This window comes from Suillus paluster (genome assembly GCF_016628075.1).
Source record: "Suillus paluster strain FC165 chromosome Unknown EDB91scaffold_9, whole genome shotgun sequence".
Lineage (NCBI taxonomy): Eukaryota > Fungi > Basidiomycota > Agaricomycetes > Boletales > Suillaceae > Suillus > Suillus paluster.
Genome location: NW_024537569.1, coordinates 446,410 through 463,208, shown reverse-complemented (window position 1 = coordinate 463,208; position 16,799 = coordinate 446,410). Strand labels below are relative to the sequence as shown.

The following is a 16,799-nucleotide window of genomic DNA, read 5'->3' as shown; positions in this document are numbered from 1 at the left end:
GTTTGTTGTTTTCATGTAAGCCATCTCTCTTTGAGCAGCGGATGACTTATCTATCACTCCACCAGCAGTGAACTCGCCACAAAAGCGGACCCAAGTGTCAAGAGCACCTTCCAAAAATGTGACAAGAAGACGACGAAGGTGAGGGTATTTTTTTGGTCTTGGGCGATTCGCTGGATTGCGTAAAATGCCTCTGGACGCTCAAATGGCCTACCATCCAGGGTTGCTGTTTCGTGAGAGGCGCTCGGACCCAAAACAAGGTCAACATCCGCAATGAGACACTGTAGGTGAGCAATGACCTTGGCATGAATGGGCCCCAGGTCCAGTATGTTGGTGGATGAATCTCGCTCGGGTTGACCCATATCAAGTTCTGGATACCGGTCAGCCCAGTCGACGAGCTACGAGTCGTACGACTGCCAGTATGATCCATAAAGCGAAGCAGTCGAAGAAAGCGGACAGAGACGAACGCCAACGCGAAGAAATCCTCTTTAACCTTGGCTACTCTTTTAGAGATACCCGCACCGGCGCCAGCGCCGTCGCAAACAAGCAAAAGTACGTGAAGATGGGGGTGAGATTAAATCAAATGTCTCGAAGTCCCAGACCTCAATGTCTGACGATGGCTAGATACAGCGACTTCCGCAGTTCTAGCGATTCCTGTATCAATGTCAATACCTGCGCCTGCATTGTCACCTTTGGTGATGCCCTTACCAACGCCGAGTCCCATGCTTGGGCTGCGCAGAACCTTGCATCAGGGTCTTGCACCTTCCCGGTGCCTGTACGCCAGAAGGCGCTACTTGATGACGACGAGTCAAGTATAGCGCTTGTGGACGTAGATCCATCTCAGAGATGGGAAATGGATCGACAACGTGGGGTTCCTCTCGGGAAAGGGTGGCGAGGCACCATCAACGGACCGTAGAATCACATCCAGCGTGTGCAGCGGTTTAGTCAGGCTCCAAAACGAAGTCCTTTCTCAGTCTCGTTTCGCGAACTCTCGATTGTCGCTCAGGATTCCTGAGGATCAAGATCCGTATTCCGACGACCGCAGCGTGCAGGGATCATCTGATACTTCTCCAGTTACGCCCAAACACAAGCTGCCTCTACCGCACATTCCCCTTTCGCCATCGAGATATTCCATAGATCTCAGTCACCACAGCCCTCATCGTCTGTCATCTCATTATTGCGCAACCCAGTCCATTCTTCAAGAGTACACCTTCCCCTCAATCTCTCTTACCTTCCCCACTTCACAGTGGTCACGGTGATCACCACTTCTCTCGAAAGCTCTTCCACCGGAAGCGGAAAGAGCGTGCAAGTAGTGAACCCTTGGAGGACTGGGAAGTCTTGGATCGTACCGATTCATTCGTCGTTGGACGACTCTCCAGCTCACCATAGCCCTCCAAGCCCGGCTCCTGCACCAAGTTCAGGCTTCGCTGAGACGTGGCCTTATCCCGATGTCTTCACAGAAGATACGCGCGTCTCAGTTGCGAATCGACATCCATACCGCCCTAGCGTTCGGACTGTACCACCAGCTGAAGAGCGTCCTCAACGTCCAGCTTCCCCTCCATTTGTTAACCGACATATTCGGAGGCGCACTAGTTCTAGTTTGCGTAGCGATCACGTGAGCGCATCGAGAGCGCTCCAGTATCCCCAATTCTTCGTCTTCTGCTTCCTCTTTAGCTCTTCGAGCTTGTCGTTGGCCACTGTTGGAAGGACACTTCCACAGATTCTCATTCATATGCATCTGCCAAGACCTTCCTCTACGATGGACCCTGAGCAACCCACTTTCCCGAGCAACCCCCACAAATCCCCTCCCTCCTCTTCCCAGACGGACGGACGCACTGCTTCCTGTTCGTAATGATGAGGCTGGCGATGTCCCCCCTGAAGCTATGCTCCAAGACATCTCAATATACATCACCAAGGACGAAGAATATGCTGTTGCTCGCGGCGGATTCGGGGATATCTGGAAATGTACCTATCACAAAGATCAAGCACCGATCCAAGTTCGTTTGCAGTGTTTTGTCTGACCATCTCTCTAAAATTGATAAATTTGCAGGTCGCAGTGAAAGCATTACATGCGTATGCTGCCGATCATCATGATGCAGCGAAGAAGAAGAAGAAAGTCAAGGTGAGTGGCTCGACGAAGGACTGCATCTATTACTTATGCCAGAGGTTGCCACTTCGCAGAGGATGCAGCATGAACTCAAAATATGCGCCAGCCTCGAGCATACAAACATTCTGCCAGTTTTTGGTTATACAACTGGCTTCGGCCTATTTATAGCATAGTCAGTCCTTGGGCTGAGAATGGAAACCTGTCAACCTATTTGGCACGTGAGGGTGAGGCTCTTACTCTCGTTAGACGATTCCAGATAGTAAGTCCTCTATTGTATTCATGTAGATGGTGACTAATGCCAATCTCAGCTCAGAGATATCATAGCTGGTCTACAATATCGTGCGTGCCAGTCACTCTCAATGCCAGATCTGGAGTTTTAACTATTTACAGTTCATGTCAACAGTGTCATCCATGGTGACCTCAATGGGGTAAATTAAAGTTCACCCTTCTCGAGAGTTTCAATTTCATTGAGACGTGCGTTCTAGCCTAATGTGCTCATCAATGGTGATGGTACTGCTTGTGTTGCCGACTTCGGTCTTTCCTTGATGTATTCGGAGGTTATAAGAGCCTCTCAAGCTTCCTGGACTTCCACATTCAAAGGCAACTTGAGATGGATGGCTCCTGAGCTCCTTGCGGAGCGAGAGGATGGATCTCCAGTACGACCAAGCAAGCAGAGTGACATCTATTCGTTCGGCGGTATTATGCTACAGGTACGTCTAGGTAATTTCAACGTCTCGGTGATATCATCAGCTCGCTCTTAGGTGCTCACCAACAAAATTCCCTACTATTACTCAAATGACATAGCTATCATGCTATCATGGTCAAGTTAGAAAAGCCTTCCCGATCTCGTTATCCCGAGCAGCCTGACAAGTACTGGGATCTATCGAGCAATGTTGGTCTACTGATCCTCTGAAGCGTCCATCAACGGAGGGAATTGATGAAGTGATCAAGAACGAATTTCTCTCGCTATCCGGATCTCATTGATTCTTCAACTGCTTTGCATACAACCACCTATTTATAACACAAACGGACGCGCTTGGACTGTTTTGCATACGACAACCTGTTTATTTTACTTTATAACCCAAATGGACAGATAGACAGTATGTGGTATTAGCCCCACTCAATTATGGCGCTGGATCTGTTCAACTATTCTTCACATACAAAACTCACACACGCACAGACGCCACACACACACAAACGAGACGACACACATAATCACTCCGTCGCATACACACTCTCGTACCGTAGAAAAATTAGTACTGCACTATTAGATCTGACATGATTCGATAATCAATTTAATTGCAGACAAGGCTGCTGATGAAGGGTTCTATAAACGAATCTTTTAAGGCCCGGCTGGTAGACGAGATGGAGCGATGAGAAGTGAGTAGGTCTCGGAGTGAAACGCACTGAGAGTCGCCAGCATTGGCAGCAAAGCCTCGAATCTTTTTAAGGCCTGGCCGGTGGACGAGACGGAGTGATGAGAAGTGAGTAGGTCTCGGAGTGATGATCAATTTATATTGCAGACAAGGCTGCTAATGAAGGGTTCTATAAGCGCCAATCAAGTAGTCCAAGGGCAAAAAAAACGCACCGAAGCCGCCAGCATTGGCAGCAAAGCCTCGGCTGGTGGACGAGAGCGAGAAAAGAAGACGGAAAGCTGCCATATTGGTGTCAAAAAGATGTTCGCGCTGGGTGGATCCTTGATGTCAGTGTCGATGAGAAGGGCCATCAGCAAAAGTGCCCAAATCTAACAAGGTCCGGCAAGGTCCGGAGAGTCTCCCACGGCCACATGATGCCTTCCGAGGCTTGAATGTATTTGTTCGTCATTACGCAGGGTGCGCATACTCGTCTCGTAAGGCCTCACTACTAGACTCTTTCAACCTCACGGCAGCCTTGCGAGGCGTTTCAAGATCGGCTCAGCAGTTGTCGGCAGCTCTGATCACAGAGCCTGGCCCAATGTTGACACGTGCAGAGTTGGATATCTTGGGGCATCAATGAATTTTATGAATGATCATAGTGCAGCACTAATTTTCCTACAATACAAGAATGTGTATGCGAAGGAGTGATTATGTGTGCGTCTCGTTTGTGTGTGTGTGGCGTCTGTGCGTGTGTGAGTTTTGCATGTGAAGAATAGTTGAACAGATCCAGCGCCATAGGAACCAGCAGCTGATAAAACACTAAGATAATGTATTGGAACCTGCTGGATAAATCATTAAACTCGTGTCGCGAACTCTCAATAATGCAAGCGCGACGACACAACGACATACTCGAAATCTCAATTGCAAGACTGCATACGTCATGGCACGTCTACGACGTCTCAGACGCCTGGGAGGCCCACGGGACGCGTTTTTCGAGGAGACCGGCGACGAAGAGTATTTGGAAACTGCGTAGAAAATTTTCTAGATAGCGCAGAGTTGACAGACGAAAATGGCAGTGCTGATCCATACAGATGTGGTGTGCTGTGTAGAATGATGCCGCCGAAGATTTGAATGAATCTCTGCACGTCCATTGCCATCGACGAGGTATATTTGAATTCTAAATGGCCCTATTGTTGTGCGTGAGCACTTTATCTGACACCCAGTAACCTTTGCTCACCTTCGGCCACTGGGCAATGAGTGGAAGGGCGGCAGCTGCGCCGCTGAGGGCGTTGATAAGGCCAAGCAACTCGATCCAGAAGAGCAGTCGCTCGTGGTCAAAGAACAATTTTACTTCCTTCGTGAACTCAGTGTCGAAGATTGTCGTTTGTACGTGTGCAGCCCAAAATCGTGAGGAATAGGACAGGTGTGAAGGAATGCATCTTTCAACTCTTTCGCGAAGCCCAGTATCTTCGGAATTAGGGAGATCTCTCGTCCAGTGCATCGATCACGATCACGACAGGGCCCGCGGTGGAGTCAGAGCTTCCCTAGCGGTTCCATAATAGTAAGTTCTGCCACTGCTGGACGATATCCACCGTAGTCTTGAACGCACTTGCATTTTGAACAGTATCCACCAAGGCTCGTCTCATCTCCGGGTGACGGTCAGCGAGGTCGCGCGCGATAGTGGAAAAGACCTTTCCATAGCGACGGTCCCGCTTGACTTGTTGAAGACTCACAAAAATTCTTCTTCTCCGAATAATCCCTGATAAAATGGGCACATTTAAGGGTCTGCTGAAAGATCTGTCCAAGGATACTGCGCATCGACGAAATCTGGCCAAGCGTCTCGTCTTGGATCGTGAAGCCGTAGACTTGATCAAACTTGAAGACAACTTGAAGACGATGTATCGCTTCATCGCGATCCACGTGAGCGAGAATAATCTACGCGTATGGTTGCTGAGCAGGAGATAGAATTGAGAGCCATACAACGTACTTTGAATGCACAAGACAACACGCCCAGTGCCATCTTTTCATATGGATGTACCTATGGAACGGGATTAGTTCGGTTCCGAACGAGAGGAGAAGCCCACACATCCGCGATCTTCTCGATAACAATGTCAAATATCCTAAGGGGTTTGAGATATTTGTCCTGGAAATTGTCTACACTATCGAGATTCGCCTGTGCACTTCGGGCGGCAGACATCCCAGACTTCACATGTGCCCCAGCCCTTTCAGTCACTCATTCACCTGCATATCTAATGCGAGAATCTGAGCCTGTTCAAATCCTTCCTGCGTGCCTTCGGGATGGATTCCTCACCTGGCACGAAGCTAAAAAAACATCATTCTCACTGAGAGGTGTGTAAAACCATGCCTCGCGCCCTCATCCTTTGAGCTCCACCCCTCCTCGTGCGCCCTACCGCTCTCGCAGACCTCAGAACTCGCTGTCCGAGATCACACTGTGCGTAGACGTGCAACTCGAATCACTCGGCGCAGCACCTCTGAAAGACAACGACAATGTAGATCTGCAACTCAACTCGCGTCTGATGAAGCTGGACATCGGGGAGTCTCCCATCACGTTCGCGGGCCCATTGGACCCGCCGACTGCACCGTACCTGATGAGGTCGATCCCACAGTTCCTGTACATGATTGCCCCGCGGCTTGCGATGGATCACGGTGTCCGTAGTACTAGGCGAGCGGCACTTCAAGTGGACGCGTGAGCGGTATTTATTGGACGAGGCGGAAGAAGGTGTCGGAAGCTTTGTCGGAGATGGCGAAAGGTGAAGGTGAGGATGGTGACTGATATTTTTTTGGGAGATGTTTTAAATGAATTGTCGTCCATGTGGTGTTTCCAATTGGCCTTGCAGGATAGGTTGTATGGCCATAGAGACATGATGTATCAGCGCATGGATAACTAGACCGTACGAAGAGTGGAACATACGACAGCTGCAACCCAGCTACTGTTGCAGCTTGTGAGCAATTGAGATACTTTCAAACCGGAGGCCTGAGGGTAAAAAATGACAGAAAGGCGGTGGATTCATGATCGTCGAAAGCATTACGAGAGAGGTGGGCGAATGGGGTCAGGACCTGTCGGAACCGGAACATACGTAAAGCATCATTGACACGAGTTTGGCGGCAATGGATTATGCCTCTCCGGACCTTGGTGAAAGGCATATAGAATTTCCGCGAGCCGTTTGTAATATATATATGCAAGTTTGGAAAGGACTTCTCCTGGCAGGGGGAAATTTTTTGTCCAAGGCAAGTTAGCTCCAGCCGCCACGAAGCAACAGGTATCAAAGAAATCCTGTTTGACAGTTAAGATCAGCAACGTGGAACGAGAAACCAGCGGTCTACGCGGGCGCGTTGAAGATAAACCAATTTGCCAGTACGTAGTGGTACAAGTTCTTGTATTCCTTTGAGTTGATAGCACTGACGTGGCAGCACCTGGCCAGTGCACGTAGCAAGACGCAAAACGATTCAAGCACAGGGCGACTTAATTTGGGTGTCCATCATTCGCGTGAACCTCATGATCAGCTGCATATAAATTGAACGTGGTAAGTCTCAAAATCCTCAGAGACAATCGCCTTGTTTACAGTGAGTAATCCCGAGACTTGAAGCTTGAAGACTTGGGCAACCTGAAAATCCATTTCACATTCAGCACTTCCTGGACGTGCCATAGCACCTTCGCGTACACCTACACAATCAAAAATTTGACGGGTGGGTAGTTTCCCAACCTAACGATCATTACTAATTTGTATACTAGATACCATGAAGATTCGGTTCACTTACCTCGCCATCCTTGCCGCTGCCGCTGGGGTGAAGGCGACTCCTAGTAATACCGCTGGAATAGAGTGCTTACCGGGATGCCACCCTACTACGTATTCCTGCAAGGAAGGCTGGACACTCTTCTACGACGATCACGACAGATGTTATGAGTGCTGCACTTTGCTATAGCCATCGGGTTCGTACAGATGATGTATTTTAGGTTCTGAAGGTCAGACATGTGTGGATTTGTGTGATAAGACGACGAGCGGGGCGTACGCGAACTATTAAAACAAGTACAGTGTGTTGCATAAAGAACTGCGTAGTCGCATTTCCACAGAGCTTGTTTGTACCTATTTGCTCAGGCCAAATCATACCGATGAATTTTTCCAATGTGAGTTGAGCATGATGTTGAAGTGTTATTGGGGATGGGCAACGCCTCTAAGAAAAGCGTGACATTATGTAATCAAAATTGTAGTAGTACGAGCGGCAAACTGTGGCAAACTGTGTACGGACAAGCCTTTTGACACTATCAAGATCGTAAGTACCTATAAAAATGCTGTATCGTTGAATTATAATCAATTCTAAACATTATGCATTAATAGCCATGGTCAACAAACATAAGGGTCACTCATCATCATACTCATCCTCGCATCCAGGCATCCCCTGAGCATTGTTACTACCGTCTGGCTGCTCCATCGAGTGCTGCGTATCGTTTTTAGGGTGCGTTTCACCTCGTACGTAGCGCCCAACTGCATCCATCAATACCTCAACCTTTTTTGCTTTTCCTGATGGCGTGTTTTTTGCAGCAGGCACATCCTTGTCAAATCGACGATGCCACCGGATCTGCAGGTTAATTTCGTCGACGCGGAGCTTTTCGACTTCTGCAAGGGTCAAACGAGGCACAACTGCAGTGAGCTTAGCCTCTGCAGCATCCCGCCGTTCCTTCCTCCGCACATCCAGCTGCTTGTTCTTCCTCACCCGCTCCTTATCATAGTTAGCCTGCGCAACCCGCCGTTTTCGCTCATCACCTCGTGTATCAACAGCGCGAGCCTTCTTGAGCAACCTCTTTTGAGCCCCAGGCCGAAGGAAGTTCTGTATGTAGGTTCCTGTCATGTTCTTCTTGTACATGAACCGAGAGTTGAGGTGTGACAAGGACATGTGCGGTGCTCGCCACAAAGACGTACGGACTGTCCCTAGGGCGCCTTCGTTGTCGTCGTTTGTTGTTTTCATGTAAGCCATCTCTCTTTGAGCAGCGGATGACTTATCTATCACTCCACCAGCAGTGAACTCGCCACAAAAGCGGACCCAAGTGTCAAGAGCACCTTCCAAAAATGTGACAAGAAGACGACGAAGGTGAGGGTATTTTTTTTGGTCTTGGGCGATTCGCTGGATTGCGTAAAATGCCTCTGGACGCTCAAATGGCCTACCATCCAGGGTTGCTGTTTCGTGAGAGGCGCTCGGACCCAAACAAGGTCAACATCCGCAATGAGACACTGTAGGTGAGCAATGACCTTGGCATGAATGGGCCCCAGGTCCAGTATGTTGGTGGATGAATCTCGCTCGGGTTGACCCATATCAAGTTCTGGATACCGGTCAGCCCAGTCGACGAGCTACGAGTCGTACGACTGCCAGTATGATCCATAAAGCGAAGCAGTCGAAGAAAGCGGACAGAGACGAACGCCAACGCGAAGAAATCCTCTTTAACCTTGGCTACTCTTTTAGAGATACCCGCACCGGCGCCAGCGCCTGTCGCAAACAAGCAAAAGTACGTGAAGATGGGGGTGAGATTAAATCAAATATCTCGAAATCCCAGACCTCAATGTCCTGACCGATTGGCTAGATACAGCGACTTCCGCAGTTCTAGCGATTCCTGTATCAATGTCAATACCTGCGCCTGCATTGCCACCTTTGATGATGCCCTTACCAACGCCGAGTCCCATGCTTGGGCGTGCGCAGAACCTTGCATCAGGGTCTTGCACCTTCCCGGTGCCTGTACGCCAGAAGGCGCTACTTGATGACGACGAGTCAAGTATAGCGCTTGTGGACGTAGATCCATCTCAGAGATGGGAAATGGATCGACAACGTGGGGTTCCTCTCGGGGAAAGGGTGGCGAGGCACCATCAACGGACCGTAGAATCACATATTCCAGCCGTGTTGCAGCGGTTTAGTCAGGCTCCAAAACGAAGTCCTATTTCTCAGTCTCGTTTCGCGAACTCTCGATTGTCGCTCAGGATTCCTGAGGATCAAGATCCGTATTCCGACGACCGCAGCGTGCAGGGATCGTCTGATACTTCTCCAGTTACGCCCAAACACAAGCTACCTCTACCGCACATTCCCCTTTCGCCATCGAGAATATTCCATAGATCTCAGTCACCACAGCCCTCATCGTCTGTCATCTCATTATTGCGCAACCCCAGTCCATTCTTCAAGAGTACACCTTCACCCCTCAATCTCTCTTTACCTTCCCCACTTCACAGTGGTCACGGTGATCACCACTTCTCTCGAAAGCTCTTCCACCGGAAGCGGAAAGAGCGTGCAAATAGTGAACCCTTGGAGGACTGGGAAGTCTTGGATCGTACCGATTCATCTCATTCGTCGTTGGACGACTCTCCAGCTCACCATAGCCCTCCAAGCCCGGCTCCTGCACCAAGTTCAGGCTTCGCTGAGACGTGGCCTTATCCCGATGTCTTCACAGAAGATACGCGCGTCTCAGTTGCGAATCGACATCCATACCGCCCTAGCGTTCGGACTGTACCACCAGCTGAAGAGCGTCCTCAACGTCCAGCTTCCCCTCCATTTGTTAACCGACATATTCGGAGGCGCACTAGTTCTAGTTTGCGTAGCGATCACGTGAGCGCATCGAGCGCTCCAGTATCCCCAATTTCTTCGTCTTCTGCTTCCCTCTTTAGCTCTTCGAGCTTGTCGTTGGCCACTGTTGGAAGGACACTTCCACAGATTCTCATTCATATGCATCTGCCAAGACCTTCCTCTACGATGGACCCTGAGCAACCCACTTTCCCGAGCAACCCCCACAAATCCCCTCCCTCCTCTTCCCAGACGGACGGACGCACTGCTTCCTGTTCGTAATGATGAGGCTGGCGATGTCCCCCCTGAAGCTATGCTCCAAGACATCTCAATATACATCACCAAGGACGAAGAATATGCTGTTGCTCGCGGCGGATTCGGGGATATCTGGAAATGTACCTATCACAAAGATCAAGCACCGATCCAAGTTCGTTTGCAGTGTTTTGTCTGACCATCTCTCTAAAATTGATAAATTTGCAGGTCGCAGTGAAAGCATTACATGCGTATGCTGCTGATCATCATGATGCAGCGAAGAAGAAGAAGAAAGTCAAGGTGAGTGGCTCGACGAAGGACTGCATGTATTACTTACGCCAGATGTTGCCACTTCGCAGAGGATGCAGCATGAACTCAAAATATGCGCCAGCCTCGAGCATACAAATATTCTGCCAGTTTTTGGTTATACAACTGGCTTCGGCCTATTTATAGCGATAGTCAGTCCTTGGGCTGAGAATGGAAACTTGTCAACCTATTTGGCACGTGAGGGTGAGGCTCTTACTCTCGTCAGACGATTCCAGATAGTAAGTCCTCTATGTATTTCATGTAGATGGTGGACTCATGCCAATCTCAGCTCAGAGATATCACAGCTGGTCTACAATATCGTGCGTGCCAGTCACTCTTAATGCCAGATCTAGAGTTATAACTATATACAGTTCATGTCAACAGTGTCATCCATGGTGACCTCAATGGAGTAAATTAAAGTTCACCCTTCTCGAGAGTTTCAATTTCATTGAGACGTGCGTTCTAGCCTAATGTGCTCATCAATGGTGATGGTACTGCTTGTGTTGCCGACTTCGGTCTTTCCTTGATGTATTCGGAGGTTATAAGAGCCTCTCAAGCTTCCTGGACTTCCACATTCAAAGGCAACTTGAGATGGATGGCTCCTGAGCTCCTTGCGGAGCGAGAGGATGGATCTCCAGTACGACCAAGCAAGCAGAGTGATATCTATTCGTTCGGCGGTATTATGCTACAGGTACGTCTAGGTAATTTCAACGTCTCGATGATATCATCAGCTCTGCTCTTAGGTGCTCACCAACAAAATTCCTTACTATTACTCAAATAACATAACCATTATGCTATGCATGGATCAAGTTGGAAAAGCCTTCCCGATCTCGTTATCCCGAGCAGCCCGACAAGTACTGGGATCTTATTGAGCAATGTTGGTCTACTGATCCTCTGAAGCGTCCATCAACGGAGGGAATTGATGAAGTGATCAAGAACGAATTTCTCTCGCTATCCGGATCTCACTGATTCTTCGAACTGTTTTGCATACGACAACCTGTTTACATTACTTTATAACCCAAATGGACAGATAGACAGTATGTGGTATTAGCCCCACTCAATTACATTTTATTTCGCTCATTTTATTTTTATTCGCAAATGAGCATATATTGGCGTGTGGAACCAGCAGCTGATAAAATACTAAGATAATGTATTGGAACCTGCTGGATAAACCATTAAACTCGTGTCGCGAACTCTCAATAATGCAAGCGCGACGACACAACGACATACTCGAAATCTCAATTGCAAGACTGAATATGTCATGGCACGATCTACGACGTCTCGGACGCCTGGGAGGCCCACGGGACGCGTTTTTCGAGGAGACCGGCGATGAAGAGTATTTGGAAACTGCGCAGAAAATCTTCTAGATAGCGCAGAGTTGACAGGCGAAATGGCAGTGCTGATACATACAGATGTGGTGTGCTGTTGTAGAATGATGCCGCCAAGATTTGAATGAATCTCTGCACGTCCATTGCCATCGACGAGGTATCTTTGAATTCGAAATGGCCCTATTGTTGCGCGTGAGCACTTTATCTGACACCCAGTAACTTTTGCTCACCTTCGGCCACTGGGCAATGAGTGGAAGGGCGGCAGCTGCGCCGCTGAGGGCGTTGATAAGGCCAAGCAACTCGATCCAGAAGAGCAGTCGCTCGTGGTCAAAGAACAATTTTACTTCCTTCGTGAACTCAGTGTCGAAGATTGTCGTTTGTACGTGCGCAGCCCAAAATCGTGAGGAATAGGACAGGTGTGAAGGAATGCATCTTTCGACTCTTTCAGGTTGTATTGCAGGATAGGTTGTATGGCCATAAAGACATGATGTATCACAGCACGGATAACTAGACCGTACGAAGAGTGGAACATACGACAGCTGCAACCCAGCTACTGTTGCAGCTTGTGAGCAATTGAGACACTTTCAAACCGGAGGCCCGAGGATGAAAAATAACAGAAAAGCGGTAGATTCATGATCGTCGAAAGCATTACAAGAGAGGTGCACGAGTGGGGTCAGGACCTGTCGGAACCGGAACATATGTAAAGCATCATTGACACGAGTCTGGCGGCAATGGATTATGCCTCTCCGGACCTTGGTGAAAGGCATATAGAATTTCCGCGAGCCGTTTGTAATATATATGTGCAAGTTTAGAAAGGACTTCTCCTGACAGGGGGAATTTTTTTGTCTAAGGCAAGTTAGCTCCACGCTGCAGCAGAAGCCGCCACAAGGAAACACGTGTCAAAAAAATTGGTAAAACCAGCTAAGATTAGCAACATGGAACGAGAAACTAGCGGTCTACGCGGGCGCGTTGAAGATAAACCAATTTGCCAGTACGTAGTAGTACAAGTTCTTGTATTCCTTTGAATTGATAGCATTGACGTGGCAGCACCTGGCAAGTGCACGTAGCAAGACGCAAAATGATTCAAGCACAGGGCGACTTGATTATTCATTTGGGTGTCCGTCATTCGCGTGAACCTCATGATCAGCTGCATATAAATTGAACGTGGTAAGTCTCAACATCCTCAGAGACAATCGCCTTGTTTACAGTAAGTAATCCCGAGACTTGAAGCTTGAAGACTTGGGCAACCTGAAAATCCATTTCACATTCAGCACTTCCTGGACGTGTCATAGCACCTTCGCGTACATCTACACAATCAAAAAATTTGACGGGTGGGTAGTTTCCCAACCTAACGATCATTACTAATTTGTATACTAGATACCATGAAGATTCAGTTCACTTACCTCGCCGTCCTTGCCGCTGCCGCTGGGGTGAAGGCGGCTCCTAGTAATACCGAGGCTGGAGTAGCGTGCTTACCTGGATGCAACCCTACTGCGAAGTCCTGCAACGGAGGCTGGAAACCCTTCTACGACCATCACAACAGATGCTATGAGTGCTGCAGTGCTTCGCTGTAGCCGTCGGGTTTGTACAGATGATGTATTTTAGGTTCTGAAGATCAGAGATGTGTGGAATCCGGATGCTAAGGTAGACGACATACATTTACTGTAAACGTCACGTGATACTGTGCCTAAATAGGAAACGGGTCACTTAGCCTTAATTTGTGATTTCCAGTACGAGCATGGAGTATTGTAGCGGAAAAAGTACATGGAATGATAGAAAACAATTCTGGCTATAACAATTGCATGTTGTTAGAATTTTAGAGAAGTGTTGTGAAGGTCTATGAATATTTTGCCAGAGGGTTTCAGTTTCGGTCAAAACCAATGTAACGGGTCAGCCGCCAGCAACCTCCGGTACCCGAAATGGCAACCGGTGCATCATGTCGGAAATTTCCTATTCGGGTTTCATGGCCTTGCAACACGTTGCAATGATCCAATGACAAGCCCAGGTCCCAATGTGTTGCAATAAAAGAGTCTTACGTTACAATTATGTTACAATTCGGTTAGAATCGTGCCTTTCAACCAAGGTTTCAACTGAGTTGGCAATATCAGGGGTCACTTCCAACTGGCTACCTATTTTTGTCTCAATGACGTTGGAATGAACACATTTAGGTTTCAAGTCAATTCAGACATCCTTGAGACTGACCAAATCTGATTATAACGAGTGCAACCATTAACAATGCATATCTATCTACGTATAATACTCTGCTGCTGTACTATTACTACTTCTGTTTGCGACTCCTTGTTGCCCATCGGCCATGTTGCTGCCCTTCTGTCAATGCATCTGGATCCACTGATGATGATATAGGTGTGAGTACCCCAGCCTTCTTTCCTCGGCCTCGTCGACCAGAGGATGATTGAGAAGCTATGGCTTGTGGCAGAGCCTCCCCGTTGCTGGGTATGCTGGGAACTGCAGTGATGCCTAGATGAGAGGCGGGGATGGCAACAGCGGCAGGCACAATGGGTGGGAATTCGGTGGCCATGGTGACAGTGACTGCAGGCGTGACAGCAGGTAGGAGTCTGAGTGTTGTAGAAGTCACAGCAGAAACCAGGGTGATGATGGTTTCAGCTGGTGCGGCAGGAAGGGGTGCTGGTGCAGCGGGAAGGGGTACTGGTGAGGTGGGAAGGGGTGCTGGTGCGGTGGGAAGGGGTGCTCGTACAGTGGGAGGGACAGCTGGTCCAGCCAGAAACATTGTTGGTGAACTGTGGGTTATGGGAGGTGCAAAATCGTCATTGGTAGTCAGAACATCTGAATCTTTGCGGCCTGCATTGGCGAGGGCCAAGCACATTAAATCAGATGTAAAATCTTCGCCTTCAGCATCAGAAGTCGCGACATTGGTGGTCGATGACGATTGCCAGACGTGGCTATCGATTTTTTGCCGGATTGAGATAATACGAGGTTCGTCCCAAAGTGTCACCCACAGTTGCTTGTAGGCTGTGAACATGGCCGCATACGGTAGTTGAGATTTCACGCCAACTCCATCTTTGGTGAATGAGGTATCTGTGGACAGAATGAAGATCAACTTAACAGCTGTTAGACACCGAGAATTGATCATAATAAAAGAGGGACAACTTACGGCGACCCAACCCCAGGCAAGAAGACCAGGAGTACATGACGTTGTGCCCCATTTTCGAGCGTTACACTTGGCGCGTGGCCACCCAATAATGTCGAGTGAATTTTTTCCGAACATCACAATTCTAATCGCCTATATAAAGCATAGCTTAAGCACAGATTCTTCAGACAGCTGTAATAAAAAATAAATACCTTTGCGAGCGGTTCCCAGTTACCAAAAACTGTGGACATCGTGGGGTCCATTTCTTGTCTCATAAAAAGGATAGATGGAAACTTTGATGACGGAGAGTGACCAAGCATCTTCTGTATTTCTAGAATTGTGTCTCATTTCATAAAACTGGTATCAAAGTAGGATGGATTGAGGCCAAAGATACGCCCTGCCATCACTCGCAACTTGCCAATCTCACTGGAGCGACCGCCTTGAAGATGGTGTTCCAGCTGTGGTATTATATATCAATAATCAATCTGCTAGATCACAACAACCTAAGACATACCAAAGACTGGAAATGAGTAGTTGGTACAAAGCGATGGAGATGACCTGGGAGAAGCGAGTATAGTTCTGTTATGAGACAGAGTTCTTCTGCACTCTTGCTTGCATAGCGGCTCCCAGATAGGATGGTGGGTGGAGGATTTGGCACAGGTAGTTTGAGAACATGGTGCATGGGTGGAAACATCTCCACAACAATGCCATACTTGCGGGAAAAAGTGGCAAGCTCAGCATCAAAAGCCTTTAGCTCATCCGGAACATGGGTGTTTGAACATCGACGTTGATTGGATGATAATGTCTTATTCTTCTCGCCCAAAGTACAATTATCGTTCTTTAGCATTTGGTTTTCGAGTTGTAAGCGCCGAATGATCTTGAATACAATTAGGAGAGTAGATAGTTGCAGGCATGAATCATACCTCCATATCCCCATGCTGTTGTGGCCTTTGTCGCGTGTTGGAGACTGATGACTGACGGCTGGTCAATGAGATCCGTGGACCTCCTGCTGCAGACCCAGAGTCCGATTCACCATAATCCAACGAGTCATATTCATTGTCAGATGTGCGATGGGGAGCCCGCTGGGGCATAATAAGAAATATGCGTGCAGTAGATTGAGACGGTGAAGCACAACAGGAGAGGGAGAGAACTTATAGTCAAAATTCATTGTGCATTGACAACCGAGCAGCGTCGGCACAAAGGGAAACCCGTGCAACAGATTACATGCATGGACTTGGCATGTACATCAGAATGTATCAGGTAAAAGGTAGTACATGAGGCAACTTACCTGTGTGGCACCAAATCCAGCATTGCAAAAGCTCTAATGGCTCACAAAAGTTAAGTAAAAATGCAGCAAGACGCCAAAGGTAAAAGAACTTGCCGAAAACAAGTGATGACGTGTTATCAGAGGCAGAGAAAATGGTGCAACTTATTACCTGTATCCATGAGGCAGCAATGCTTCAGCATGAGTCATTTGTCTGTGCAGCAGGGTATTAATCAGAATATCATCATTTAATCAGTGGTCAGCACACCAACAAATGATACTCAAGGCGGCAAATTTAAAAACCACTGCATCCGACAACACCTGGACCTCCCAAAGGCTTTAATCCAAGACCAGTGGATTGAAAAGCAGCAGAATGTGTGGATGAGGCGAAATAATAATCAGTACTTGCCTAGAATGATACAAAGGGTCGAAATGCAGTTGAATCTTCAACTCAATCAACTTGCAATTGATGTGAAAGCATTAATAGAACCAATTGGAACCTGATTGGAACCAATGGACT

General features: G+C 48.1%; 6 protein-coding genes across 6 annotated transcripts; 5 read left to right on the top strand and 1 right to left on the bottom strand.

Annotated features, from left to right (window-relative positions):
* Nucleotides 1-884: 884 nt before the first annotated feature.
* On the top strand, nt 885-2,179 carry EDB91DRAFT_1113719 (uncharacterized protein; the record flags this gene model as incomplete). Its single annotated transcript, XM_041317858.1, has 4 exons — nt 885-926; nt 972-1,162; nt 1,203-1,342; nt 1,377-2,179. Coding segments are annotated over 4 exons (846 nt in total), but the record flags the coding sequence as incomplete, so codon positions are not given.
* Nucleotides 2,052-3,082, top strand: EDB91DRAFT_877104 (kinase-like domain-containing protein). The gene is made up of 6 exons (XM_041328687.1): nt 2,052-2,119; nt 2,179-2,363; nt 2,413-2,443; nt 2,495-2,532; nt 2,590-2,814; nt 2,866-3,082. The coding sequence occupies exons 2-6, from the start codon at nt 2,202-2,204 to the stop codon at nt 2,932-2,934; spliced, it is 525 nt and encodes a 174-aa protein (XP_041180706.1). The 5' UTR covers nt 2,052-2,119; nt 2,179-2,201; the 3' UTR covers nt 2,935-3,082.
* A 6,082-nt stretch (nt 3,083-9,164) lies between these two features.
* Nucleotides 9,165-10,308, top strand: EDB91DRAFT_1113688 (uncharacterized protein). Its single transcript, XM_041317857.1, has one exon. It carries the CDS (start codon nt 9,286-9,288, stop codon nt 10,300-10,302), a length of 1,017 nt encoding a protein of 338 aa, XP_041180705.1. The 5' UTR covers nt 9,165-9,285; the 3' UTR covers nt 10,303-10,308.
* A 272-nt stretch (nt 10,309-10,580) lies between these two features.
* Nucleotides 10,581-11,633, top strand: EDB91DRAFT_876954 (kinase-like protein). Its single transcript, XM_041328686.1, has 5 exons — nt 10,581-10,817; nt 10,868-10,898; nt 10,950-10,987; nt 11,045-11,269; nt 11,389-11,633. The coding sequence occupies exons 1-5, from the start codon at nt 10,635-10,637 to the stop codon at nt 11,545-11,547; spliced, it is 636 nt and encodes a 211-aa protein (XP_041180704.1). The 5' UTR covers nt 10,581-10,634; the 3' UTR covers nt 11,548-11,633.
* Nucleotides 11,634-12,841: 1,208 nt separating this feature from the next.
* Nucleotides 12,842-13,902, top strand: EDB91DRAFT_1079356 (uncharacterized protein; the record flags this gene model as incomplete). The annotated part of the gene is made up of 6 exons (XM_041315121.1): nt 12,842-12,897; nt 13,079-13,113; nt 13,178-13,237; nt 13,284-13,369; nt 13,512-13,550; nt 13,762-13,902. The coding sequence occupies 6 exons, from the start codon at nt 12,842-12,844 to the stop codon at nt 13,900-13,902; spliced, it is 417 nt and encodes a 138-aa protein (XP_041180703.1).
* Nucleotides 13,903-14,184: 282 nt separating this feature from the next.
* On the bottom strand, nt 14,185-16,106 carry EDB91DRAFT_1245087 (uncharacterized protein; the record flags this gene model as incomplete). The annotated part of the gene is made up of 6 exons (XM_041322496.1): nt 14,185-14,985; nt 15,040-15,168; nt 15,228-15,346; nt 15,410-15,473; nt 15,530-15,892; nt 15,939-16,106. 6 exons carry the CDS (start codon nt 16,104-16,106, stop codon nt 14,185-14,187), a joined length of 1,644 nt encoding a protein of 547 aa, XP_041180702.1.
* Nucleotides 16,107-16,799: the final 693 nt, after the last annotated feature.